A 27,501-nucleotide genomic window follows, 5' to 3' on the forward strand; every position below is an offset into this window, starting at 1 on the left:
ACCAGGCAACAACAAAATGGTCCTACCACTATTTTTTGCAGACTCACCTAAAGATGGGAATTTGGAGGTTATTTCCAGCAGCAATGTGCGGCGGTTTGATGTTATGGCAGAAAAGGACAAATGTGAGCAGCAGATAGTCTATGTGAGATTTGTGAACTGGTAGAAAGACAAGTGGCATCTTCATCTGTTCAAAAAAAAAAAAACACAAAGAAGAGAAAAGGGTCAGGTAGTAATACAGAGCCAAAACAATAAGTGATGGAAAACAGTGCACAAATCTGAACCACATTTTTTCTATTATGTTCACGATACCTTTGCATTCTTAGGAACAGTAAGTGCATTTCTACCGCTTGGATAAAATCGTTTATATATGTTCTCTAGCCCGTCTATGGTGACCATTGCTATGCCAACCTTGATCACAAACTCTCACTTTCTTTCCTTGTCTTCTTCCCTTTCTCACCTCTCTCCTCGCCCATAACTTCCCCCTCCTCCCTTCCTCCTTTAGATCCATTAACTGAACGCGATTCTATATAACATGGACTGCGGCTGAGCATCAACTCCTGGCTCCAAACTCAGACTTGCATCTAGAGCAAGTATCGTTATTCAAGTGTTTTTTTTTCATTCGCAATCACTTTTACAAACGTACCTCTCCACATATGGGGTGTTCCTTTTGACCTCCCTCCCAAATTTAAGAAGATCTAAATAGATCTTAATCCCCTTCTCTCTCATCCTTTTTTATACTACTAATGCCATCCTAGGAGGTGAGGCTCTCCCAATATCAAGCAAGAGCTTTCCTGTACCACAATTTAGAGGCCACTACTTCATAGCTCTAATTCATCTTGGTATGTTGTACATTTTCTCTATACTAATATTCATATTTTACATGCTGATTCAACCATCGTGTATACTTTTAAGAAGGCCTTTTGCATACCTTTGCCAAATACCCAATTCCTTTCTCTGTAGCAGTAAAAAAATAGAGACCCCTATTTAGTAGATTGTAAAACCAATCATATTACCAGCTCTTTTATCGCCTGGGTCACTTGGAACCTCTAGTAAACGGGAGAGACATCCAGCACTTTATTCTTAAATGGCAACCCCCATTTATTAGGTTTCAGCATACGATAGAATAAAATTCTCTCTCCATTCCGTTACCTTTATTTTTAGGGTTCCCTGTCTTGAAGAAGTCGATTTACTGAATGCAGCCGAAATGCAGTGCTGTATCCGTGTGTCTGCTAATTCACAATGTAGTTATGTCCTGACCTTGCGAAGCATTGCATTTTGCTTTGTTCTAGGTCACTCTAATCTGATCTGTTCATGTGACATTGTCCTGTGTCTTTTCACGTATGATGGTCGTTGATGGTTTAACAATCTAATTTTTCTTGACTGTAAAAATACGATGTGATTGAATGTTTCGTTTTATTTAACACCAATATTGCTTTTATAAAAATATACTTTTAAAATGAAAAACCTTCAAAGTCAAAAGGCCAAGAATGTGTACAAATAATGTGTATGCTGAAAATACCTGAAAAAATAATACTTGATATATGTCGCTTTGAAACAGACCAAAAGAAAAATATTTAAAATAACTTGGGATCTTTCATCCCGGTAGGAACACGTCTTGTTTTCTATTATGTTCACATGCCTGAATACGTGATGCATGATTTGTATAATGTTTTAAGCTAGTCATCTTTGCTAGTAATTGCATGCTCACCAAAGTCTGCATGCAATTCCCTTTTATTTTGCGTCAGGGCCTTCATACAACCCACAGCGCTTCAAAGCCATAACAATGGCAGTAGGCGCCATACAAATTTCAAATAACACATCTTGTACAAACAAAAGCTGTGAAGAGGTCACCACATAAATTGTCAGATTGTTTGGTGCTTGGTAACAAAACAACAGGATGCAGAGTGGGGGACAAAGAGAACCTAGAAGGCATCAGTTAAATATGGTACGCAAACATTGTCAACCCACGATGGAAGGAAAGAATACCATTTGGCAGGCCATTAGGAGAATCCTCCGCCCTTTAACCCTTCACTAACCATTGCCAGCTCCTTAGACTTTATTCTGCATAATGCAGACCCCATGGAAAAGATGGGTAGGGTAAGTTAAGGTGTGAATAATCGAGGATGGTTCTCTAGTTCTAGCTCAGGCATAACTTCAGCACTTCAATGCTCCGGCACTGCGAACAAAAACAAAAAACCCTTGGGATAGCCCTTTTAGATGTGGTGACTGGATATCAATTTGGTCACCAGAAATCATTTCTCTTATATTCATCATCTTCAGTTGTGAACTTCGCAGCAAAAGATTCACTAAAAGCATAACAGGTCTTCAGGCCAATCAAATTGGAAGACTGAAGCTAGTATAATATCTTTCTGGTGAAACGGTTTCTCAAGTATGACAGACTCAAGGGAAAGGAAAGTAAGATGTTAAATTCTGTAGGAGAGGGTTGTCAGTATTGGCTTTTGCAGTTCCTGTTGGGATTTAGTACTCAATGTCCTAATAGTGAAGGCTTTGATCACTCTTGAAACTTTAAGTTCTGTGCAGGATTCATGCTCAATTACCCACTATAGAACTGGTTCCCCTTTAGTAGCTCACAATGGCAATCGGTGGAGGAGGACAGGTTGCAACCCCCTTTTGTACCAATACAACTTATAATTCCAGGGCAACCCACACAGTAGTGGAATCAGTTAGGCATGTGCCACATGGGTTTCTTACCACAATTGGGTGCAACACTGTAGTCAGCTCAGTCCTGTCCGATGCAGAGAAAAGGACTGAAGGTTAGGCGGGCTGCATAGAGGAGCCGCCATGCGGGCAACATGGCTGGCGAACTCATGCGAGTAAATTCTACAATAAGCTGCTATGCAACAGGCTATGGTCTAGCCCCCATTCCGTGGGACGTCCCATTATTATGGAGGAAAGGATTTGGGACGCATGTGCACAATACTGGATAATTGTGTACAAAAGGCCCCAATAAAGATTTTTACATTAATTTTCAAATTCTCCGTTTCTACCCTCCCTTTCCACTTAATATGATTCCTTCCCACACCCCAAAAACCAGCTGACAGTGTCGAGATGCTACATTTGTGGCACCCATAAACTCATACTCCATCTAGGAACTTCATTTACTCAGAGTACCTTCCCATAGGACATCAGAAACACTCACTGTCAACTCAAGGGTTGTGTTAGGACAGTTTTTTTCTGAAGTCCAACCCAGGGCTTCATAAAACCTTAGATCTGAGAAAGTACATAAACTCAACTCTTTGTATAAGGCTGTACCACCCGAGAATGTTGGTAGCATGGACAGAGCAGCCAGGCTTATCTTGGGAGTGAGAGAAGGCTTTAGCTTGGTGCAAAGAAATTGTAGCATATATTTGGTCAAAAGAAACACTACGCATTGTAAAAATAAAGTTATTTTTTAAAAAGAATACATGTAAGCCAAGATACATTTTGGGGCAGTAAGTACTATAACATATACGCGCAATTATAAAAACCAACTCAATACGTATGGTTCACAAACCCAAGTACAACCTTATTTAGAGCACAATCAGCAGTCAGGTGAGTAAAAACTGACACATTCAGAATGGCAGTAAGCTATTATTGGGGAATAAAACCAGGTTATAGATACCTTTAAAATACAATAACTAATTCAAGGGTAGTTGACCCAGTCAGTCATGCAGTGGTCCTCAGCTACAGAAATCACTTAATAGGCCAACCCAGTTACAAGTATATACTTTGTAACAGATATTACTTTGTAGAATACAGTTCAGAGCTAGTAAAGCAACTCATACTTTCTGGCGGGTCCCTAACCAACTCAATGATAAGTATGAACACTCAATAACTATTTTAGAATGCACTCCGCAATTCAGGGAAAGCAAAACCCAATTACGCTCAAGACACAATGGGCCTCATTACGACAATTGCAGAATGCGTAATGGTGCCGGCGCCGTTAAACGCATTCCGCAATATTACGAGGTTCCCTCGCGGGACCCGATGTGGATGTCTGGTTTTACCAGACGTCCAGAGCGGGTCCCGCGAGGGGACCAGGGAGCTAACAACGGGCCGCCGTTAGCTCCCGCACCCATTCCAATTGAGGCCTATGGGGGCTCAAATGGGAATGGGCAAAGTCCGGGCCCGGGTTCCCTGAAGGAGGAATTACCGGGCCCTCCAAACTCGGAATGGCCCGGTAATTCCCCATTCAGGGAACCCGGACCCGGACACTGTTTTGGAGGCAGCCATGCCCTTATTAAGGGCATGGCTGCCTCCAAAGTCGTAATGATGCCCAATGTATTTCAAGGTAAGTAATTGCCCTTTTGGTACATAACTATCCGCTACCGAATAGCTAGTTATACCCAGTATACTTTGAAGAAGTGTATAATACAGTTTCTAAGTTAAGTAAGAACTTTATGAAACTATTTTAGAAACAAGTTTAGAAGAGCAGCAGTTAAGGTAAGTAAAACCATATACTTTTTTAGAGAGGCTACAAGCAACTCTAAAGATGAGTATTAACTTCAAGACTGTTTTACACCTGTATAAAGCAGATCAGGGAAAGCAAAACTAAACCTAAAAGGTACACTTTAAGAATGACAATCTGTTTCTCAAGGCAAGTTATCCATACAGGTAAGCTTTTACACTCAAACAAAAAAGTATGTCCGATGAACAAACATCCATCAGACCTTGGGTCGCCAATGGTGTAGTGAAAACTACTGCAAAATTAGATTCTGTTCATTCACTGTTGAAAGTCCATAACTTACCATTTATAGGGCTGAATAAATAGACTGACAAAGTCCTTTATACTTCTATTTAATGTTAAAAGTTCATCTTAACGTGAGTAGGCAGAATTCAAGTAAACTGCCAATGCATTTCGAACTAGACTTTCGGTCCTTCTTCAGGGCGAATTCTCATCCTTTCCAAGAAGCACTTTTGTGGTCAGTGAAGGCTTGCCTATCTCATTGGCTAGGATGCTGGGTGTTACAGACACCAGAGTCCCCATCTTCCCAAACTGTGTCACCACCACGAGGATGCGATCTTCAAAGGCTGTGCACACCACTTGTGTCAGAATCCCATGGATGTCCTCCTCTGCTTGCTTCGACGTCAAGATAGGACTGTACGCCATTGTAGATGGTTTACTTCCACAATCTGATGCTTTCTGGAAGCAGGATGTGAGCTTTTCGCAACAAGTAGTGTCTTGTTCCCATCCGAGAAACGGACCATACTAACGCTCTGCCTCCACTTCCTCACGTGTGTTTCATGGAAGCTTTTACACTCAGTGAAGAATAATAAAACAGTACCAATACGTATTACTTTGCAGAAGCGGGTAAACACCATTCAAATAACTTATATACTTTTTAAAGGGGCAGAACGCAACTCAAACGCAAGCATAAATGTATGACACTTTGTAACTTCTTTCACATAGATAGTCAGCACACAAACTTTTTTAGCAAGTAAGTACTTTTACACTTGTTTTACTTTCAAGACAGAATCCTTATATTATAAAAGCCTTCCCTTAGTCCATCGCATGAGTTCTCTCAGACCTAGTGGTCTAGAAGCCAGCTGTAGGCAGGTCAGGATAGGTTTCCGTTGCAGGAAAGTCAAAGTTCCAAAGGATATCTTCTTAAACAAGTAAGTATTCGTTTCAGAGTTAGTTAAAAGTGTTCAGGGACTTCACAGAAGGCTTCATATATGCGTTCCAGCATTAGGCCTAGGCAAGTGGTATGGAGAAACTCCAAACCACACAAATTACACTCAGCCTCACAGGATGCACACCAGACTATGTATTACCCAAGCCCACACAGTACCTTAGGAGAAAAGAAGAGCTGAGTGGATGCCTTCAGGATGCAGAAGCACAGGACCCCGGTCCCTGGATTCTTGGTCTGGAGACTAAATAACTGGACACCGGATGGGAACTTGCAGCAGCAGCCATCAGGAGGATTCCAGCAAAGGTTTCTTCACAGATTCTCTGGATTTGGCACCTTTTTACAGCAGCCAGATGAACGAATATCGCTGATCGGATTCTCTTCACTCTGTTGGTTGTGCACTCTGGTGAGGGGGCTTCAGGGATTTGAATCGTGTCTTTGGAGATCCAACAGGACTCCAACGTTTCGGACATATTCAGACTTCAGAAGACCATGCACTGCAATCAGGCTCGTGGTCCCAGGGGATTGGCGGTTTGCAGCCCAGCAAGGTGGCAGCATGTTGTGGGATGGCTCAAAATGCAGGTCTTCTTGAGACTAGTGGATCTCACCAGCCTCTAGGTAGGAGTCCTCGCATTCGGGACCCACTAGGTTGATTAGAAAAAAGGGTTGCATCAGGCTCTGATTACACAGCAGGCTCTCCAGTCGCTAGAAATCACTAGAAATGTCTTTTCTTCATCTTCCTCTTTAGATTCAGCTCCAGTGGTCGACTTGTCAGCAGCTTCCAGGTTAAGAGTATTTATCAGGAACTACAGCACAACTTCTGCAAACTCTCACCTGCAGTTTACAGAAAGGAGTGGTCTGGCTGTCCAATCAGCACAACCAGCCCCCCATTGGGACTTGGTTCTTTTCACGCAAAGTGAAAAACAAAGGGATGCAGAGTTTTGGCGCCTAGGCCTGGAATACAAAGGATTCTCGCCAAAGACAAAAAGTCCACCAAGGTAGTTCCCGCCTAGAATGGGACAACAAGCAAACAAGAAATGGCAAAAAAATAAGGAGCCCCCCATTCTCGCAGAATGGTGGCCCTTCTGTGCATTACTGAGGTCGATTTAACAGTCGGCAAGTAATAAAACTAAAATGTCACTAAGGTAAAACCACTGCCAACATCCACTCAAGTAAACTTGGAATTGTAACAAAGTTACCAGGGGGATACATTGTATCCCACTGTAGTCCACATAAAGTAGGGTTTGCTGGCTCTCTTAAATCAATGTAAAGGGGATGTGAATCCCACTTTACCTCTTGGGAACACTAGTTCAGCAAGAAATAGTAAGATAACTAAAGGGAAGCCACTGCATGTAAAATGCTGTGTGCAGCCATAGTGCATTACAGTCAACCCAATGTCATTGGAAACTAACTCCAACTATGGAGAGACATAAAAAGGTCCCACATAAAAAGAGTAAAAGACTAGGTGAGAGAGGACAACTATTCCCACTCACCTAGGGACTAGGTCAAATAATGACCAAGTCGAAAGCAAAAGGTTTTGGGGTTGGCACAGGTCAGGAAGATGCATCATAAAAATGAAAATCTTACCGAACAGGTTGCCCCCAATTGTCTTTTTCCTCAGTGGTCGGCATCACTTTCACAAAACTTATCCAGATCACTAAGAATGTTTTTCTCAAATATTGTAAGGCTTTAACAGTCTATAAAAGCGTCATGAAGAACAAAAAGGGATTGAAGAGGGTCAGAAAGAGGGCATTATATATTTGATGCATTAGCTGGTTTTTATAAAGCACACACCAAGCTGTAAAGCAACAGTGCACTGTGTTGGGTAAGAATTGGTGCAGTTCAACTGGTGTGGGACTACACAAGACATATCCTTGTATTAGACACCTTTTAATATAGGCCTGTACTACACAAGTTGGTAGTGTGACTGAGCAGCCAGGCCTATCTTAAAGAGGGGTACTGTGAGCTGTAGAGCTTTGCAATTAAACCAGTAAATACAGGTATCCAAGTAAACACTTGCGCACTTAAACGTTATAATAAATTTATTTATACACAAAGATATTTATAGTATTCTTTAAAAAGCAGAAATTGGCTGTAACATTAATCCCCAGTTACGATCCAATTCAAATAGTGAAAAATAAAGCAGGTGAGTAAATCAGTCATATGCTACACATGTTCCAGCACCCGGAGGTGACATCATTTGAGGTCAGTATAACATTTATATATTATCACCTTTGCAATATTGAGTCTCTCAGGAAGGCAAGGTTAGGGTTAGATCAGAACACACTTAGATTCTCCCAAGGGGATGCAGGCAGTCTATTATCCCAGCATTTAATGTGTTCAACATTTTAAGACCTGCAAGAGAACAAGCACTGCCAAAGACAATAGGTTCAGAAGGAGACCTTTAGGCAGCCAGGACAGTCAAAATCAATGAACAAAGTCAAAGTTCTGATGTTCTTCTTAGAAATATGTTCTTAAATAGTCAATGTTCAAAAGTTCATAGTAACTCAAGAGGAGTCACCTTTAGAAAGCACAAGCTGCAAGACCAGTGCAGGTAAGTTGAGGTCAACTTGGTGTTGGGTTAAAAACGCACTCCCAAAAAGGTAGCAAGCACCCCAAATGGCAAAACGATAATACTCCAAGCCCCACAGTACCTTGAAAATGAAGAGTATACTAGCTGGTTGCCTCACGATGCAATGCAGTAGACCATTGTCCCTGGTCTTTGCTCGTTTAGAGGAAAGGGAGGACGTCTGGTGGGCTCCTGCGGCGTCACTCAGAGAGGGACTCGGCAGCAATGTATTTCTGTCGATTCAGTGGCTCTTTGTGGTGTTGGCGCCTTTTCCTCAGAGCCAAGAAAGAAAAGCTCTGGTTAGGATTTCCTTGATCCCTCGGTCCTGTTGAGGGGACTCTCGACGCAGGTTTCTTGCTTCTGTAGGGTCCTCTGGATGCCTACGAAGATCTGGCCGGATTCGGACTTCAGAAGACAATTCACTCCGAAGTGGTTGAGGTACTCTGGGTATTGGGCTTCTGCAGCCTTGGAAAGTCGCAGCAAGTCGGGGGTGGTGCCAAAATAGAGATTGTCTCGAAGCTAGTTGGTCCAACTAGCCTAACGGAGGAACTCGCCCTTTTTGGGTCTTTCCTGTCGATTCAAAAACAGGGTCAGCACAGCTGCAGGTCTTCACCGGGTATTTCGTGGTCCAGGAGGGTGCTGCTGGCGTCTTCTCTTGTCATCTGCTGCTGATTCTGTCCTCCAGTGGTCGACTCTGCTCTTATCCCAAAAAGCTTGCTTTTTATGCAAGTTCCCATTCATTCACAGCCCTAGGCTGTCAATCACACAGCAGGGTGGCGGTCCTTTCAGGACAGCTAGTCGGCCAATAGGAACTGGTTTTACTCGGGCGCACCTAGAGACAAAAGGTATGGGATACATTGACGAACTCAGCAGAATTCCCCTACATAACCAAGCTACACTTCACTTCAGCAGAAACAGCAAAATGGCTGCACTGGCTCCTTTGAGCCCCATTGCCTCGCATCAAAACTGCATTTTGCAGCTTCAAATGATGGCTGCACAGTCTTGCCAAGCACCTATTGGGCAGTTGGAACAGGGAGCACACTGAGAAAAGCTGCCAGTGTGTTTTCTTGTGTGTACCAAAGAAGCGAATTGAAAAGCAACGCTGCTCTGCTGCTTGCTAAAAAGTTCCCATTGAAAAGGGAATATTTCACATTGAAAAGGATGCTGCGCTGACGCTCTTCATCTGTTGACATCACATTGCTGTTATGTCAGGCTGAGAGGTCCTGTGTCCGCGGAAGCTGCTGAACCCCCGACGATCCCCCTGAAATGTAATTCCCAGAACTAGATTTCAATTCAGCTCTGTAAACTACACCCCAAAGGGAAAGGGGGAAGTGGATAACAAAACAACACCAGGCAGACTGCGTCAAGGCTAATCAGAGCTGAACCTGCAGAGGATATAAGAAAAGCAGATACAATTCCTTTATTTACTTAACCTTAGGAATGGGAAAGACTTTAAATCCTTAACTAATAATTAAGAATCATACCTGGCTCTTCTCTTGAAATTTCTTAGAGAAGCTTGTAAAGAAGCTGAAAATCTCTCTTACTTGAGACTCTTGAAATTCACAGCAACTTCTTACTTTGGGCAAATCTGGAAAGTTTAGTTCTTTGCCTCTTTTCCAAAATGCACTAGATGTCCAGTTAAATTGTCTTTATTTATTCTTTCCTTTTCTTTCAAACTTTTCTTTTGTTTTTTCAAACTATTTACAATTCAATTGAGTTTGTGAATTCTTGAAGAAACACGTGTTAAACTCACTCGCGGGTTATTTCCATACAGATGAAGTTCACGTTGAAAACTTCCTGCGTTGAAGAACACGCGCACGGTAAGAAAAATCCACGCGCAGAAAACACACGCGCTTGCCTAACCACGTCAAGTAGAATTCACGCGCAAACGAGAACACGCGCAGAAAAACACACACGCTAAAAAATTTCCGGGTTGATGAACTTCCGCGCCTATTCACACGCGCCTTATAATCCACGCGCAATGAGTTCACTCGCGATCAAATACACGCGTTTAAAAAGACACGCGCAATTGAGTTCTAGTGCTGAAGCACACGCGCTAGAAAACACGCGCTACAAAGTTCTCACGCGGCAATCAGATTATCGCGTCAGGAAGCACACGCGCTGGAAACACACACGCTTAAAAGTTCTTGCGCGACGAATGAATCTCACGCTAGGAGCACCCGCGCTGGAAAACACACGCGCTCTTGAGTTCTCGCGCGACGAACAGATTCTCGCGCTAAGGAGCACACGCGCTGGCAAATACTCGCACGCGCAAAGGTTCAACGATATTTTCAGATTACAAGTAGTACGCGTATTTACAAATAGCGTTCAAGCGCACTCAGGGAGTTCAATAGTACAAGTACAAGTACAAAGATTACTTTTTACGAATTTTCAAGGAAATGTCATTAAGATGAACAGAGCTGCAGTACAAACAAAGTCACTTATCTCCAGAGCGAATTCATAAGGATCTTCAGAGTTTCCGGTCTTCAAAAATGAATTCCTGACAACTGATAGCTTCTCCAGAAACCCCCAAGAAAGTAGCCGCTCAACTGCTAACGCCTGAAGGATAAAATCCACCAGGCCCAAGTCTAAAGCAGGAGCAGCCACTAAACACGTCCTCTCAGCTGGGGTTTAGATGATGAAAGGCACAGAGTGACAGTTTAGAATGTTCATTGTTGTTCTGCAGTGTCTTCTAACCAATCCGAGCTGTCACTGTGAGACTCCATTTTGCCTTGGGTCAGAACCAGGATTCTGAATCAGCAAGTTAAGGCCAAACCAACTACAATAGAAAACTTCCCACCCACACAAGGCTCATCTAAAAAGGATTAATAAAGAGAAATAATGAGAAGGAAACTTGAATAAGGGAAAATAGCCTGAATAGGGGAAGGACACCTGACATGTTATCAGTGAGACCCTGCCATGCCTAACCCTATTTAGATTGTGCTCCAGCAGAATAGAGCATTATCCCTGAATGACAGGCTGTTTCAGACCAGCTCGGGGAAATCAACAGAAACTTTACTCTCAGCCGTACGGAAAAACGCTCGACTTTTAGGCTCCAAATGTCAAAAATCAATGCTTCAAAAGAAACACTAACTCTCTGGGCATAGGTCAACTTCAGTGGACCTGTGTCTTGAACAGATTGCGGGATAAGTGAAACTGACTAGTGCTGCAAAACCATGTTGGGAATTCATATGGGAGAGAAAACCTTTTGAAAGGGACATCCCAGCAGACTTCGCAACGTGTTAAAATATGCTTTTGCAAATAAGAAATCTACCTGTTTTAAAAGTGTAATGTTGGATAAGGCCCTGTCCTTGCCTAGAAATGTAGAGGGGTTTTTGCTGGGAAACATACGGGATGTATTATTTCAACATGCTTGCTTCTGATTCAGAATAAAATAAAGAAATAAATGCATTTGCTGTACTGGGAAATTGGTCAAACAGCGTTTCTGCTATGGCTCAAGGGACATTTGGGCGCCGACAAAAGGAGTGCCCTTCCCCCAACAGGAGCCACAAAGGATTTCTGGGACACCTATGTGTTACTCTTGCCCTTTGAAACTCTGAATGGACCAAGAGGCAGCATATCACACGCTCGTCAGACTTCTGTCTGTGCTCCAGGTTGACACTAGATTCTGGGACACCTACGTGTTACTTTTGGAAAAAAACCCTCCCCTCAACTTCTACTGCAGAGCTTCCAAGTCAACTCCAGAGCAGCCTTGGAAGTTATGCCCTTATTTGGTAGGCAATGCTGGCCATTTGGCTCAAAGGGCTATTTTATTAATAAACTTCAAGACTTTCTATCTGCGGAATTGGACAATGCAGTAATGCGAAAGTTACACAATTTAGATGCAATTTTGGTGACTTTAAGACGTGGTAGCCTTCAATAGCATATTAGGGACAGAAATGGCAGAGAATTGGATATTCTAATGAAAGTGTATATGATGCTACTTTGAAATTCAATACTCGGATGGCTTATGATAATATATACACATGTATAAAGTTTTAGAATTTTAGCTAAAATAATTTATTGAAAATGACGAGAAATTATTAGACAGACGAAACAAAGTCCTACAAACTTGAGAATTGGACTGCCCTGCTTTGTGTGAAATATGTAACCTGCATATGTAATTTGCAAAAGTGCCACAACTGTATAAATGTGTGATTTATGTTAAGATTGATTTTTGAAAAACAGGACTTTGGGATGGCTTTGCACCTCAAAAACACAACCCCATAAACTGAGTCCCCTCCTGGAGCAGGCGACCAACATAGGCTGACCTATCCGGTTCTTGGGGGTAGGTCTAGCTTAGTTCCTGTGAGGTCACCCGCCTTACAAATAAGGGGTAGAGGCTCACAAGGGGAAGAGACTGTCTCCTGAATTTCCGCACCTGCGTATCCAGACATTCCAGATCCACCTTTGCAAGATTCTAGACTCTACTGCCAGGCCAAAGCATAGCTGAACCTATCCCAGCAAGGCCATTGATCCAGAAACCCCACTAACAATCCCAATAACAAAGGGGAAAAGCTGTGGCACATTTGGGAAGTATCCTGTGACCAGAACAGTTTGTTGACAACTACCTGCATGCCCGCTGTACCCTTGCCATCCAGTGACCAGACTTGTCCAGCTGTTTGCCATCAGGAGAGCCGCCATCCTGTGACCAGAGCCCTTTGAGTCCAGAACCCAGTTGGCTGTCCCAAATCTCAAACTCAAGTGCAGATTGCAAGTATTTCCCCATCCCGTAGCCACACAGTATACCCCATCTCAATACTTTGTCTTGTTCCACTCTCCAAGTAATCGTATCCATAACCTGGTAACCTGTTAAAGATAGTATGAATTCTCTGTGCATCCTGTCCTTGATTTTCTAGTGTTAGCGCAATTCTTCCATTCATTGCTGTCTTGCATAGATCCATAGTCCTATTTTGAATAATTTAATTAATTTCCACAAAGACACGCAGCGTGAAGGGGGTTAATGCGGCCACTTAACCTGTTTCATGGTCAGCGCTATCTTCTTGATAATCTAGCTTAAGTAAAACTTGTCCTTTCCTTCCAAACCCATTTCCTCTTAACTGCTTTATTTTACCAAAAACCGAATTTTTCACCTTGAAAATCTCACCCAGTTCTCCAGCTATAGTCACTCTTTCACTTCTATATTATCCTTGTGATGTGCATCTAGTCCCAAGCCCTAAAACCTCATTCCGATTCTGTTCATTTCACCCGTTTAAAAAAACATTTTGGCATTTAAAACTGAAAAAAAGTGTAAATGCAACTTTTCCACGTGTGATTTGACTGCACTGTGTTCTCACTTTCAAGTTACTTTTGAACTGTATGCCTTTTGTGATACATTGCTTTATAGTTGCTAGTGATGTGATATTACATCCCTAATAAAACATGTGTACCTCATTATTTAACCAAAAATATTTGTCAAAGTCTGAGTGTCATTTTATGCAATTGCAAAGGATTTTAATTCTGTTTGCTGCCTAATATCCCTGACTCCCGACTCCGTGCTGCTCCCTCCTATTCACTCAAAATTCGATTAATTGGGGTTTGAGGGAACATTGCAGGGGGAAATCTTAACTCGGGTGCCATCTAGCCTAATTGAAAGAGAGCTCCTATTCATTTGTGCGTTGGATATTTTCTTGTAGAAGGTTAACCAAGTGTATTTCAGTCGTTTTCATTGTAATTATTACCCCATTGGTGATTGCTGCCAAATACAAAAATGGTGTGATTTTTCTTTTTTTTTAAATTTAAAATAAATGTATCACCACCCACCGGTCTGGTTCCTGGTCCATTGTGGATTGCATTTGTAAAAGGGGGTGTGAAACAGGTTGAGTGCCTGTTCAATTCGAATGCACAGAATATAAAGAAAAAGCATTCGCATTAAGCGCTACATCCTAGGCTAAGACCAAGGGTCGTGGTCCGGTGTGTGACGCCAGATTGGAATCCTTCACGACATTTCGGGACTTCCTGCCTTTCCCGACACACTGGACCCTGGCCGGGCTTCAAGGCTGAAGCCCGCCAAAGGCAAATTACACAAAGGGCTTAAACAATAGAGTAAAAGTCTAGAAGAAACGAACAAGAAATGGTGAAAAAAGAAGATGGGCCATTTTGGGAAAATGGTCCCCCTTGCGTGCAGCACTACAGCTGAGGCATCAGCCTGCAGATACATGTTACTACGTAGTAAAAAAGAAGCCACTGCCACCAGCCATTCAAGTGAGTTAGTGTAACAAAATATTACATGAGAAATGGGTTAAAGGAATTACTATGTAACCCTCCTCCCCCCCAACCCCAAGCACTCCACATAGGGAGGGTGGTGTGTGCGGGACCTATAAAGTAAAGGTAAGACGGGGTCATCTTACCATTCGTTGGAACAGTAGTTCACCCAAGAAAATGTCGTTAATCATTAAGATAAATCCAATGGACTTCTCAGTGGCACTGCACAAAAGGTGCTGTGTGTCACAATGCAAAAGCAGATGCCTATGGAGTTTGCCAGACTCCATGAAACATTAAGGAACATAGGAAATCATAGTCAGGACTGACCAATAAATAACATTTAAAAAAAAGAAAAAAATCATAGTCCGGAAAAGACATGAGTGAGTGAGAAAAGGTCCCACTCACTCAGAAGTAAAACGTAAAAAGCCCCGAGTCCAGCAAAAGAGCTGTGGGTCTCTAAAGTTAAAGAGAATTGGCCCAGAAATGAAAATTCTCCCCAACACACTGGGATATACAATATAGCACAATATGGATACACTTAGAATAGACAATTAAAAGGTGCACTTGGAAAGGCATGAAGAGGAGAAATGCAAAGGGTTACAGGCAGGGAACACAGGTTAGGGTGCAGGAATATAGAATGAAGTGATACAGAGGAAAGCTGAAGGGTTATGTTCACAAAGCAGATGGGCATTATCTGGCACATAACTGATGTATGAACTAGAAGAGCCTCTCTGTAGATAAGTGGGTTCCTTTGGTTACAGAGGACTCTAGATCCAAGCCTCTTGTAGGAGTAGCTTTAATGTCATTAATACACCAGACATGAGGTATACACATTAAGGGATGTTCACATGAAAGGCAAGTTGTTACAGAGACACTGACAGGCAATACTACTGGCAATACACACACTAGCCAGCCACAGATGTAACTGTCACTCATTACAGCATTCATTCAGATGCTAACGGGGCATTCCACTGTGACCCATTCCACTCAGACATCACAAACATGGCAGCCACCAGATGCATGAGACTACTACACCTCTCATTCCGTGAAACCATCAACACATTCAGCTACAACACAAATTCCCAAGAAGCAGGGAAAACATGACACTCAGTCTGCCTGTGGAAATCGCTAAAATAATGTAGAGATTGAGGTTCAATGTTTATAAATCAGGCTGTGACAGTCAATTTGTTCAGATTTACTAGTGTACTGAATCCCAAATATCACAGAACATAGCAAGCAGTTTTTGGCAGTCGGTTATCCCTGGAAGGAGTTGCGTAACGCTCAACACAGCCTCTTGTAAAGACATGCAGAGATAAGAAGGCAGTGTGTTGCAACTAAGGATGTGTGCATGCTGTGGGTTTCGTGGCAATGCGTAGTACTGGCAAATCGAGAGTTACTGAGGAAAGCTGCACTGTTCGTTCAGTAGCTACAGAAACAGAAAACGTGATCAACACAGTCAGGCCTTTCTGATATCGGATGCAGAACCAGTGGAAACTGAGGGGAAGGAAGGGGAAAACCTTACCAAAAAAGCAGAAACGGCTAGCAGTGGCAGTACATCAAGGAGGAACATAAATCCCTACTTTTTGTTTGTGGTATAAACCAAAAATGTTTTTTTTCCCCCACCGGTACAAAAAGAAAACTTTCAGGGAATAAATGTACAGTTTTACATCTCATATTTAAAGCTCAATAAAAAGAATCATATTTCTCCACTTTCTTGTCTTCACTACTTCCATCTAAATAAATAAATGTACATTTTTAATTTCAAATTAATCCCATCTGTTGTAGAACTCTAAACACATTTATGGTCAGCGCCGTTTCATGTCCTGAAGTCACTCTCACCCAAAAGTCCTCCGATGACAGCCAAATGTTTCTTTCGCACCTTTCGTGTGCCTTCACAAAATCTTAATAGATGTTCCAATGACTGGTCTTTTGGGTCCTGACATTTTGGACATAAGTGTCTACTCCTTTCACCCCAACAAGCAAGGACTGATCCTGTACGTATCAAATCCAAACGAAGTCTGAAAGTTTTGCCTCCCTTTTGCATCCGGGAATTTAATTAAATAATTGGCTAAGGAGCCAAGGCTTTTGTCCGCTGGGGAAAGCGAGGGTGCCACTATAGAGGGTGTGTATGATCAATTGTCATTATCTAATCTGATAATAGTAGCTCGCTCTTGATCTTCATGGGGTTTGTAGTTCGAGTATCTATGTCACCGATACATCTGAAAAGGATTTCTTGGGCTACATTTTTTTTTTTTAAGTCATACAGTGCCCCCACCGAAGCACGGCTCAAGTGAACTTGTAGATCTTCATATATTGTGTTACGCCTTGGATTAATTATCAGATTAAAGAGTGATAGAAGTTTCCAATCTGCCTGAACCCCAAGTGAAGAGAGGCCCAACTCAAAACGCAGGCTGGCCATTGGTAGGTTCTTTGGGAGGCGTACAGCTTTTTTCCAAATCCTGCCTTCTATTATCTGCCAATCTATCGACCAAGCCTTTGGCTTTGCTTCTAAGCCATATAAGAGGACAGGAATGATCTTTGCTCAATAGAAGCAGATAGCAGGGAGAAGAGAAAACCTACAGTATTGCTTAATCATTTTCTGCAGTTGGGCCGTCAGTTGGGTGCATTTTTGTAGCATCTCTGACCATAGCGTACAGACTCTTCGTGTAGTATACAGAGTATAGCCCAATTAAATGACCTCTATCACAGGTATTCGTTTGCCCCCCACTGTCCAGCAATACTTGCCTTCTCTACCATCTTTATTTCCAAAAATCACACCAGGTTTACCTTAAGGTAGTTGTCCTTCATATATTGATCCAAAGCGTTTAATAGCCTCTGAAGGCCCACTGGTGTCTTGTCCAGGATGGACGATATCGTCAGCATACATGTGCCACTTTATTACATTTGTGCCTAACCTGGCACTGCCCAGTACTGCGGTCTCGACCTCCTGTCCAAAGTCAGCTAAATAGAAGTTAAACAGGAAGGGAGCAACCATACACCCCTGTCTCACCCCCCCTCTTCACTGGCATGTGTGTTGATAGGAACCCATCTAGGTTCAACTTTACTTGTACCGTATTTCCTTCGTGCAGGGAGACCAATATATCAATAAGTTGGGTCGGAGCGCCCCTACCTTTTAGATTGGACCATAGTCTGTCCCGATTCACCAGATCGAAGGCGCTTGATAGGTCGATAAAAGCACCATATAGTCGTGAAGTTTGCCCCCCAACCTTGCTGTTGCAGAGGGCGGAAAGTACTATGCCATTGAGTGATATGGGGTGTCCCTTTCGAAAACCTGTCTGTTTTTTGCAAGGATGTTTAACTCAGCCCAAGCTTCCAAGTCTCTCAGCACTAGGCTGTTAAACAGCTTGCTTTCCACATCGAGGAGGGTGATTGGTCTATAATTCAGGGGGTCTCTTTGATCCCCTTTTTGAATATTGGGACAATGATCCCCAAAATCCCATGAAACAGTGTGTTTAGGAGGCTGGCCCACCTTTTAGGGGTTTCCCTTCACGACTTGATATGTTAAGCCACTGGGGCCTGCGGCCCTTGAGGCCGAAGATTTCATTATTAGGGCATAAATATCCTCTTCCGTTATATTCAAAGTCCACTGGCAACCCGAGATGAAAAAAGGTGGCTCCCCCTTCGACTTTGCATATTTCTTTGAGAGGAAATCTATTCACTCTGTTTCAGTAACCATGTTTGACAAGGCTCCGACTTGAGCCATGGATTGTTGGTTAAAGACCAGAAATTCCGTAAATTATTATTTAGGACGGCCTTTAGCATGGTTTCCCTGTCTTCCAGGGCGCGGTACATTCATTGTTGTTTCGACCATTGTTTGTATTTACTTTTGATGGACTTTATTTTGGCCCCTCTAATAGATTGAACTGCTTCCTCCCTTCTAATGGCATTTATCGACCGCCGCATCTCACGTTTCTGCTCCCAAGTGTGTTCGTCAAATGTGTGCTTATGGGTTTTTATCATTTGACCTACCACAAGTCTGGGGGCCTCAAATGACCATAAAAAGTCATGGAAGACATAAGGGTTGCACATATCTTTCAGATTTCTATCACTTAATTCATATTCACATTTATCCAGAGCTTTATTCAATTTCACTCCTTCCCTGTTATATTTAATTAACTGATTTTTTTGATTATTTACTACTGTGTGCTCTGTCAGCCTCTTTACGGTCCTTACATTTTGCCATTTAACTGACATTTCTAATTGTTTGTGGTCACTTGTTCCTCCTTTTACTCCCATAGTTTCACATTGATCGAACATGTTTGGAGACATGAACATATAGTCAAAAATAGATTCTGATGTTCCCCGGGACCATGTACTTGCCGGAGGAATGTCTCCTTCCAAGGATCCATTCCCCATCTTCAGGTCCTAATCTTTAAAAAAAGATCCCAAACATTTCCGTTTGAGGAGATGGCCTTATATTTAAGTGCTCCTCCCCCTTTACCGCTTTCCACGCATTGAGAGTTTAGGTCCCCTGCCACCAAAGCATATGCGTCAGGGTAGATCAGTTTTATTTCGGTCAACACGCTAGACAAGGCATCCAGAAATACGGCAAGCTTTAAACATGCCGGATTCCAGTATAAATGTTCTACTGCTATTTGTTTGGACCCTTTAGATGTAGCTACCACACATTTTACTGCCAAAGTCCCCTCTTGTTCATCTAAGATTATTGTCACATCTTTAAAGCGAGTGGTATTGCAGGCAAGTAGTAAACCTCCCTTTGGCCTTCCTTTTCCAGTTGTCGTTGCGGGTTGTGTAGTTATTATGAAGCCCTCTAACTCTGGTGCGTTGACTGTAGGAGAATCAGGTCGTTCTTGCCAAATACCTCTGATCTCATATTGAGGTTCCTAAAAGAACTGGAGCCCTGCGTGTTCCAACTTACCACCCTCATGCTCTCCCAACTAAAGACATGTCTCACCCAGTTTCTGGCAGACCTGTGTTATGATCTCCGGAAGTAGCGACCACATTGTAAGTTTATCCCCCTCGATTTTATCATGTGCTGCAGCTGACATTTCCTTTACTTGGTCATTTTTTGTTTGTACTCCTTCCTTTGCTCCCTCCTCCCTTCCTTCCCCAACCCTGGTAACTGATGGCATGGCTTCGTATATTAGTTATACCTTGTTTTTGTAAAAGGCCAGAGAAGAGCAAAGGAAGGCCAGAGTCAAGGAGCAGGTCGAGCGAGCACGCAAATGTGCCCTCAAAAGAAGGGTGCTAGAAGGGGAAAACTATGTGTAAACGAGCAGAGGTGAACCATGAGAAGGTTCCAGCACTTGGGAGGACCAGAAAAGCAAAGAATAAGATGTGCTGGAAAAAAACTGCATGCTTGGACCTAGTGTCCAATGTCCCAGATTTAACAGAGGGAATCAACTGCAGGAGAACAGCTGCATGCTTGGAGTCCAAGGTCCCACAGGATCAATTAATGTAGAACAGCTTCTTGCTGGGATACGGAGTGCAAGTTCCCACGTCGACTAACTTAAAGCAACCTCTGTGCACAGACACAACAGAGTGGTTTTTCTAAATCACCAGAGGACCTGTGGAAACTTCTATAGTCCAACATTGCGCGGTCCATGTCACTTCCCACAGTATCCATTGTAGAAAACTAAATTGTCTGAAGGGCATTGTCGTGGTGTTTACATGCTTGTCACTGGCTAGACTTCAGTGCGCAGGCTGCATATACGCAGAAGAGAGGCACCAGTGATGCGACTGCATGTGGGAACAACATTCTAAAAAGGGTCACAAATATATCTGAAGTGTTCTTAAGCAAACAACAAAAGGTCTTAAGTGCTCTTAAAATACATTTGATCAAATGCAAAAACAGCTGTTTGTGGATTGGCATTCACCAACTTTTAAATAAACAAATGCAGTAATAACAGAAGGTTTGCAAAAGATCAAGGTGTACAACCAATCAAGAGCCACTACACTAAGGCAACCAAAGTCTCAATATGATAGTCACATGTAGACTTTTGGACAGAATTGGAACCAATTCTTCAAACCAGGTCCCACATCCGGGCACTATCACATTTCATACTATTCGTTTCACTGCAATAGTAGCTGTATGTTAAAAGAAAAATGCCCCAGAGTAAACTACCAACATCCTACTAAGGCTGGTATGATATAAAAGATCTCATGTGTGGGAAGGCTCTGGCACAATAGCAATACAGTTCTTTGCTGCAAATGTATAGTCATCAGGAAGACTGTCTTGGAGAACACTGAGCAGGGGAATATGGGACATGCGGCCAATGAAAATCACATACTGAGCAAAGTGGAACCTCATTCACAGCGCACTGCACTTCTACAAAGGTTGTTACCCAACTAATTGTATGGTTTGCCTTTGAAGAGGCAACCTAAACTAAAGTGCATTAGACCCAACACGTTACATTGTAACTGACATTCTTACCTCTGTTGCAGCTTTAACCATCTCAAGCTGCCCTTTGTGAACCTGAATAGTCCAAAAGAAGCTATTGAAGAGTTTCAGCAACACCCAACAGGTTAACCTATGCAAGAAGGAACAAAACAATGATCAAGGTTAGCACTCAACAGCAATTGCAAACCACGTGCTTCATTACCTGTACCTGAAGCCGATACAGAAGGGATTGAGCTAGTAGCAATACAACTGTTAATGCCTAGCTCATCGGAGGGCAACAGAAAGGGTCCACAAATGTAATATCAGTGTGGAATTGTGTGTACTATTTCACTTATGTTGGAGAAAATTGAAACGCCACTGGATTGTATGAGGGAAGTAGAAAGGTTTATACAGGATAGGTAGTTTACTATGCAGGAGAATTTGTCAAATTTAACAAATGTTTGTAATCAAATTTTGCCACACATATGGAGGGGGCTGAAAAGGTACCCTGTGGGAGACTGCACCAGCCTTGTCCTTTTGGGAATAGTTAACCCAACCTTCAGTACAAGCATGTACTACACAAGTTGGTAGAGTGAATGAGCAGCCAGGCTCAACTCAAGAGGGGTCAATGTGAACTGTAGGGTTATTACACAGATTCACAATGACAAATATTGAAATAAACACTCAGTTTCTTGATTAAACAATTATTTATTAATTTAACAGTCAGTTCAATAAGCCTTCTTTAGACAGGAGCAAATATATGTAACAACAAAATGTACTTCAAAAATACACTCAGTTTCTGTAGATCAGTAGATATCCATTGGGGATGGCACACAGACACTTCCTATACCAGAGTTAACTTAAATAACTAGGACACTGTGGACATTGATAGATCACTGGCACATTTAGAGCAATACTGAGTTGGGTGTCAAAGAAAAGGTATTGGGGTATAAAACAAAGGTCAACAAATATTCTTAGGCAGATAAGTACCTTTTGAATCCTCCAAAGTAAACTAACCCGTTCCTGGTGGTGGGTGGGGGAGGTGGGGAGGGGTGGGCAAAGCACCAAGTCAGAGGTAAGAAGAGTGTTTCAGGGAGCCAGGACAGCTTATGTTAATTAAGCAAAAGTCGAGGTGAGCTGGTTCACTTCTTGCAGTTAAGTAAAAAGTCTTGCACAACGTTTTAGAAGTCTTTGTAGAAAATGAAATCACTGTAGGGCCACAAGCTAGGAGGCTTGTGAGGGGCAAAGCTGCAAGCAACTGCAAAAGCAACCCAGAAAAGTCTCAACTGAGAACTAGTAAGGCTACACGACAAGAGGTAAGCAACCCATTAGTTTTATAATTCCTTTGGTTTGAAGAAATGGGTTCCAGCTGGCTTCTGTTCCTGTGTAGGTCTGCAGATCCTGTTTTTCCTGGGCCTCAGTCGTGGGGACAAGAGGGAGGACGTCTGGTGACTCCTGCACTACGAATTGCGGCGGCAGCAATGGGCCAACTTCAGGTCAGCGGCACTTTGCGGTTTCAGCTCCTCGCGACCCTCGCAAATAGCACCACCACGGTTCTCAGATACCTTAATGCACTTTCCTCGCATCTGGGGTCCAGCAGTCTGTTGAGGTGGCTCAGGCTTGGTCAGTCTGCTTCATGGGAGTGTGGAGGATCTTCCTGTAGATCGAGTCTGACTTAAAGACTCTCACTCGATTCTGGTGTTCCTCTCCCTGGCAATAAGTTCCTGCAGCAGCAATGGAAGTACAACCAGCTCCGAGAGGATTTCCAGATGAGCTAGTCTTGGGGTAGATTTGTCCCACCAACCAAAGGGGAGAAGTCACCCTTTGCAGGGCTTCTCTAGTCAAGGCGAATTTGAAGCTTCAGCACTGCGGCAGGGCTTCACCGGGCAAACCAAAGATCCAGGAGTTGCAGCAGGCGTCTCTTCCAAGTAATTCTTGAGATTCCTTCGTCCAGTGGTCGACTCTGCCATCCAAGCAAAAAAGTCTCACCTTTTATGCAGGTTTCTCCCATTCATTCGGAGCCTAGCTGTCAATCACACAGCAGGGTGGCTGTCCTCCAAGGACAGCCAGCCAGCCGGCCAATCACCTTTGGGTGCATTCCTGTAACCAAGCGGATTAAGCACACAGTTTCGGGTACCTCCCTCACTTCCTGCCCCTGCCAGACACGCTGACGCGCAGAGTAACGATCTTTCCAACAGAAAATGGCAAAAAAAGAAGACCGGGTCATTTTGACAAAATGGGCACCCATGGATGCTTTAATGCAGCTGCGATTGCAGCCTGCGGTAGAAACACACAAAGGTAGGAAAAAGTAAACCATTCCCACCAGCCATTAAGTTTAGAAAGGGAAACAAAAATGTTACATGAGAAACTAGACAAAGGGCATACTAAGTAAACACTGCAGCACCCTATGGTAAGATGGTGTGTGTGCTGGGTCTAGAAAGTTACAAAATGTAAGTAAAGTCAATTGGAAACAGTAGTTCCACCAAGAGAATGTGTATAAACTTTTGGGAAATCTAAGACTTCCCTGTGCCACTTCACTGAAGGTGCTGTGTGACAATTCCTCTTTTCACCTTCTCTGGATCTCCTCCCTCTCTCCTGGGGACTCTACCATCAGACGAGGCTGTGTTGGGCACGGGGGACTCATGCGGATGAAATGGCCACTAGCATGCTCCACTTAGAGCTTGATGCTACTAGAACACTCGAAAATCGCTAATTTGCAGAACTGCGCTCTCTGCAATGCTACCAGCATTTTACAACATTCCCGGTGAGTGCACACTATGGATTAATGGGTCTTTCACTGTGTTATTGTGCACTGCCACACCAGGGCAATAAGATAGCCACCACCTTCCAAAATGGTGGCACAAATCTTTTCCTTTGTCCCTACCCACCACAGCCCCTGCTGCAGCGTGATTGGTCTCTGGCCTGTTAAGAGCTAATCCCGACGCCGGCAGGTGGACACCGGCCCTCCTCCCCAAGGCCCACCTTCTAAGGCCCTGTTTGTTGCCCGGTTCGTAAGGTGAGTCCCACCCCCGCTGCTGCCTGTATTCACCCCCACCCTCCCCACAACCCTGCTGTTGCCTGTATACCCATGCCCTCCCGCGGTTGCCTGTATACCCCTCCCACCCCTCCTGTTGCCTGTATCCTCCCCTCCCCCTTGTATCCCCGAGTGCCCCCCATTCATCCCAGTTAGTGTGTGAAGGTCATGCCTAGAACTTCGCTCCACGTTACTGCTTGTTGATCTGCCTCTGTACTAGTATGTGCCTGCTCCATGGGCCTGACACTATACTATTAAATGCTGATATTAACCTTGCATCTATGTGTAGCTTGCTTCCTCTATATTTTGTGCCTGGCTCCTCACACCTACCTATGGACTCATACCTCGCATCTATGTGTGGTTGCCGCCATGCAATATGTGGCTGGCACCATGTATATGCCCACTAATTAGGACCATGCAATTGTTTGTAGCGGGCGACCTGCAACATGTGGCGAGCACCATGCTCTTGCCTAACGGTACCGACCACGCAACTTTATGTAGCTGCCGCCATGTACGATGTGGCTGGCACCATATACTTGCCCACCAATTTATGTAATTACTGTAAAGCACTTACTGTAACTGGAAATGTGCCAAGTAACAATGATGTATGCATGCCGTGTAACCAAGTAAGCCTTCTTTACAGCGCCACAAAGCCCGAGGGCAGTTGGCACTTTACAAATACAAATAAATAAATGTAAAGATGATGCCTATGGAGTTTGTCAGACTCCAAAGTCAAATGAAACACTCCAAATAACATGAGAAAGTGGGAAAAAGGTCTCTCTCTCCAGGTTAGAAATTAAAAGTCCTGAAGTCCAGCAAAAAGAGCTGGGGGTCTCTATGGTATAAGGGAATTAGCACATTTCTGAGAATTCTCCCTAACAAGGGACAACATTAAGGTGCAGGGTTGAAGGGGAGTGGGCTGGATAAAATGGATCACAGAAAATGTGTTGAAATCGATAGGAATTCTCCTCAGTCAAATCACACAGTACCGTTTTTATATATTTTCTTAGTATAATCAAAAATGTAAAGTACATTTTAAGGGCGAGGTGATCGAATATGTATGGAAATTAAGTGGGTATTGGAACAGTTTTTGAGTATATGATCCTATGGTAGTTTGTAGGGCTCCTAGGACAGCAGTGCTTTTTAAGCACCCAATTCTAGCCCTAGAGTGATGTAATCACCAAACATTGGTCTCAGGACATAAGGTTGGGGACAGCTGTACTTTAGTTTTGGTTTCACCAGGGGTCCAATCAGATTTACTGCATTAGTAGCCCAATGAAATTTATCGTTTAAGTTCTACTATCTGCCAGCTTTTTTTGGGCCATTCCTTTGTCTTGGAAATCACAAGGCAAGCCAATAGCTATTTTGCACATATGGGCTCACTCATAGCCCAGCCTGGCCCCCTCTATTATCATTGAGACTGGATTAAACCAGTCCCTGGAACCAGATAAGCCCTTACATATCCTGTGTGTGAACCAGAAGGTTTGGAAACTGCCAATTTGCTAGCAGGTGAAATCTTTGGTTAGGTGCACTTTTGTGGGATTGGAGCGCCTGCTTAGGCCAGCCCATAAGTGTATGGGTTGATCTAGTAGAGACCATATACAGGCCACAGTTCTGCTGGATTTTTCCTGGTAGGCTGTATGTTTACTTCTCTGTTACTTCAATTTAGACCAAGTTTTGCCATCCTGGCTGGACTCATACCCTTGGCTTTGATTAGTGACCGCTAGACACACTTGCTGGGCTGTCCGTTTCCTACCCACCTGACCTCCTTATTGACTCGGCTGGGACTGTCTCTGGGCCGTTTTACTGCCACTTTTCGGTTTTCCCACCTTGGTGTAGGAAGCTGTCAGGGAACTGTATCATTGTCATGCTTCATCACCTGTCCTAAAACGAAGACCAGAGACTCCTGCAGACACTTTGCATCACAGTGAAGCGATGACTGCTGTCCTGACCCCGATTTTTACTCGACAGAGGACCTCCAAAGAGGACAGATCCTTCCCTTTGGCTGGTGGGACCAACCAGCCCTGAGACAAACTGCAATTGAGCCATTTCCCAAGGTGCTGTGCCTTTGCAGAGGTGCAGTCTGTGAATTACAGAGACCTCGGACCCATTTGCAGTGCAATGTCTTTGAGAGGCCAAATCCGTCCAAGTCTTTGCTGAGCTACAGGTAAATTTAGAGACATGATCCGACTCATCCATGCCCTGTCACAAGAGTGCAGGACTCCAGGAATCTAAGATGATCAACTGGGCGAATACCGTCCTTTCTTGGTGCTGAAGAAAAGGAGCCAAAACCGCAGACCGACCAGAGAGGACGAAGAAATCTTTGCAAGGGTCTTCGAGAGACTGCTGCTGAAACATCCCATTCAGAGTCCTTCCTTTCGTCACCAGACCAAGGAATCCGTAGACCAGGTCTGTCACTGCTGCACAGAGGACAATCCAGCCATGAGCATTTCTTCGAACCTAAAGTACTGTGGGGTGACAGGTATTCCTTCCCTTCAACCAAGAAATCTTTCGAGAGTGTTGGTGTGTGGAGGTGTCCTGGGTGTACACTCTTACCCAAGCTGCCGCCTGTGTCCCTTTAGTGAGTCCTTTGCATGGTCTCCAGCATTGTGTTACCTCCTCTACCATCTCGTCCACGAGACACAGTATCCTCAGGAACTTTTGCTATTCTACTGCTTCATAAGACTAATCCCTCTCCAAACTCACATTTGCATAGTTAGGGATCGGACTTTAAAAACTTTCGTTTTCCAAGACAGTGTCTCTAGAACGTTATATTCTGCTACTTTATGATTAACCAACCTTTTTCCTTCCTAAAAGACTCTTATGTGGTTTTGCTAACTAAAAACAATCACTGTACATCTATGTCTTAACGCGAGTGCGCAGAAGAACCAGTAATAAGGGTCAAACTAACAACTGTACCACGAGCGACTACCACTGAAGAAGTGACCTTTGAAAAGTATTTATAAGTATTCCTAAGCGTGTTCGTTAATTGAACTAAAATTTGACTTCCTTGTGTAAATAAAATCATATTTTAATATTACTTTATTGGTGTGTTTATTTGGACTACTGTACTAACGAGGTTTAGTGTACTTACCTACAGCCCACATGTCCTGCCTATGATGAGCCCGACTGCTCTGCCACTCTACCAAGGATCCTTGAGTAGTACAAGCTTATACTAAGAGTTGGGGACCTGTATGCCAAGGGATCGTTTTATGAAGTCTTACCTCAAGTGGACTTTAGGAAAACTCCCAACAATAGGAGTCATCGCAAAGCAGGATTTTGAAACACCAATACCCCGCCTCTTGATTTGGTCCATACTGGGTCGCCCCCACCTTGGTACCATTTTCTGCTGGTTGCCGGACGGTCTTTGTCCGTCGAGCAGTTAGAATCTGCTTGGCTGGTTCCTCCAACTTCTAGGACCCTTCTTGGCTGTTGCTTTAACTTCTGAGTGGTAGCTCCGACTCTTGGAAAGGTCCATTGTTCTCATTGGCCACGTATGGTTCATGGATCCTGGACACTACACCTATAAAGAAGTGCTGGGCTTTTCTGTCAATCCTGATCAGAATTTCCAGAAACCATGACCCTCAGTATTTACCCATGGGACCTGGATCGGTCAGTAGGTTATTCATGATACTTCGTCTCTGGGGTACCGGCGATCCATGGCCAAAGGTTTCTGCAGGCTCCCTCCACCCTCCCACCCCCA

General features: G+C 43.5%; 1 protein-coding gene across 4 annotated transcripts in view; it reads right to left on the reverse strand.

Moving 5' to 3' along the window:
• The window catches only part of GPAM (glycerol-3-phosphate acyltransferase, mitochondrial), a 727,629-nt gene that overhangs the window by 496,011 nt on the left and 204,117 nt on the right, over positions 1-27,501 (reverse strand). For all 4 annotated transcript variants that reach the window (XM_069611788.1, XM_069611787.1, XM_069611786.1 and 1 more), the window contains exons 7-8: positions 20,819-20,915; positions 48-184 (exon numbers count right to left, since the gene is read on the reverse strand). In XM_069611788.1, coding sequence (XP_069467889.1) covers positions 48-184; positions 20,819-20,915 — 234 coding nt within the window. The remainder of the gene's footprint in view (positions 1-47; positions 185-20,818; positions 20,916-27,501) is intronic.

Source organism: Ambystoma mexicanum, chromosome 8 (genome assembly GCF_040938575.1).
Source record: "Ambystoma mexicanum isolate Mex_15411 chromosome 8, UKY_AmexF1_1, whole genome shotgun sequence".
NCBI classification, from domain to species: domain Eukaryota; kingdom Metazoa; phylum Chordata; class Amphibia; order Caudata; family Ambystomatidae; genus Ambystoma; species Ambystoma mexicanum.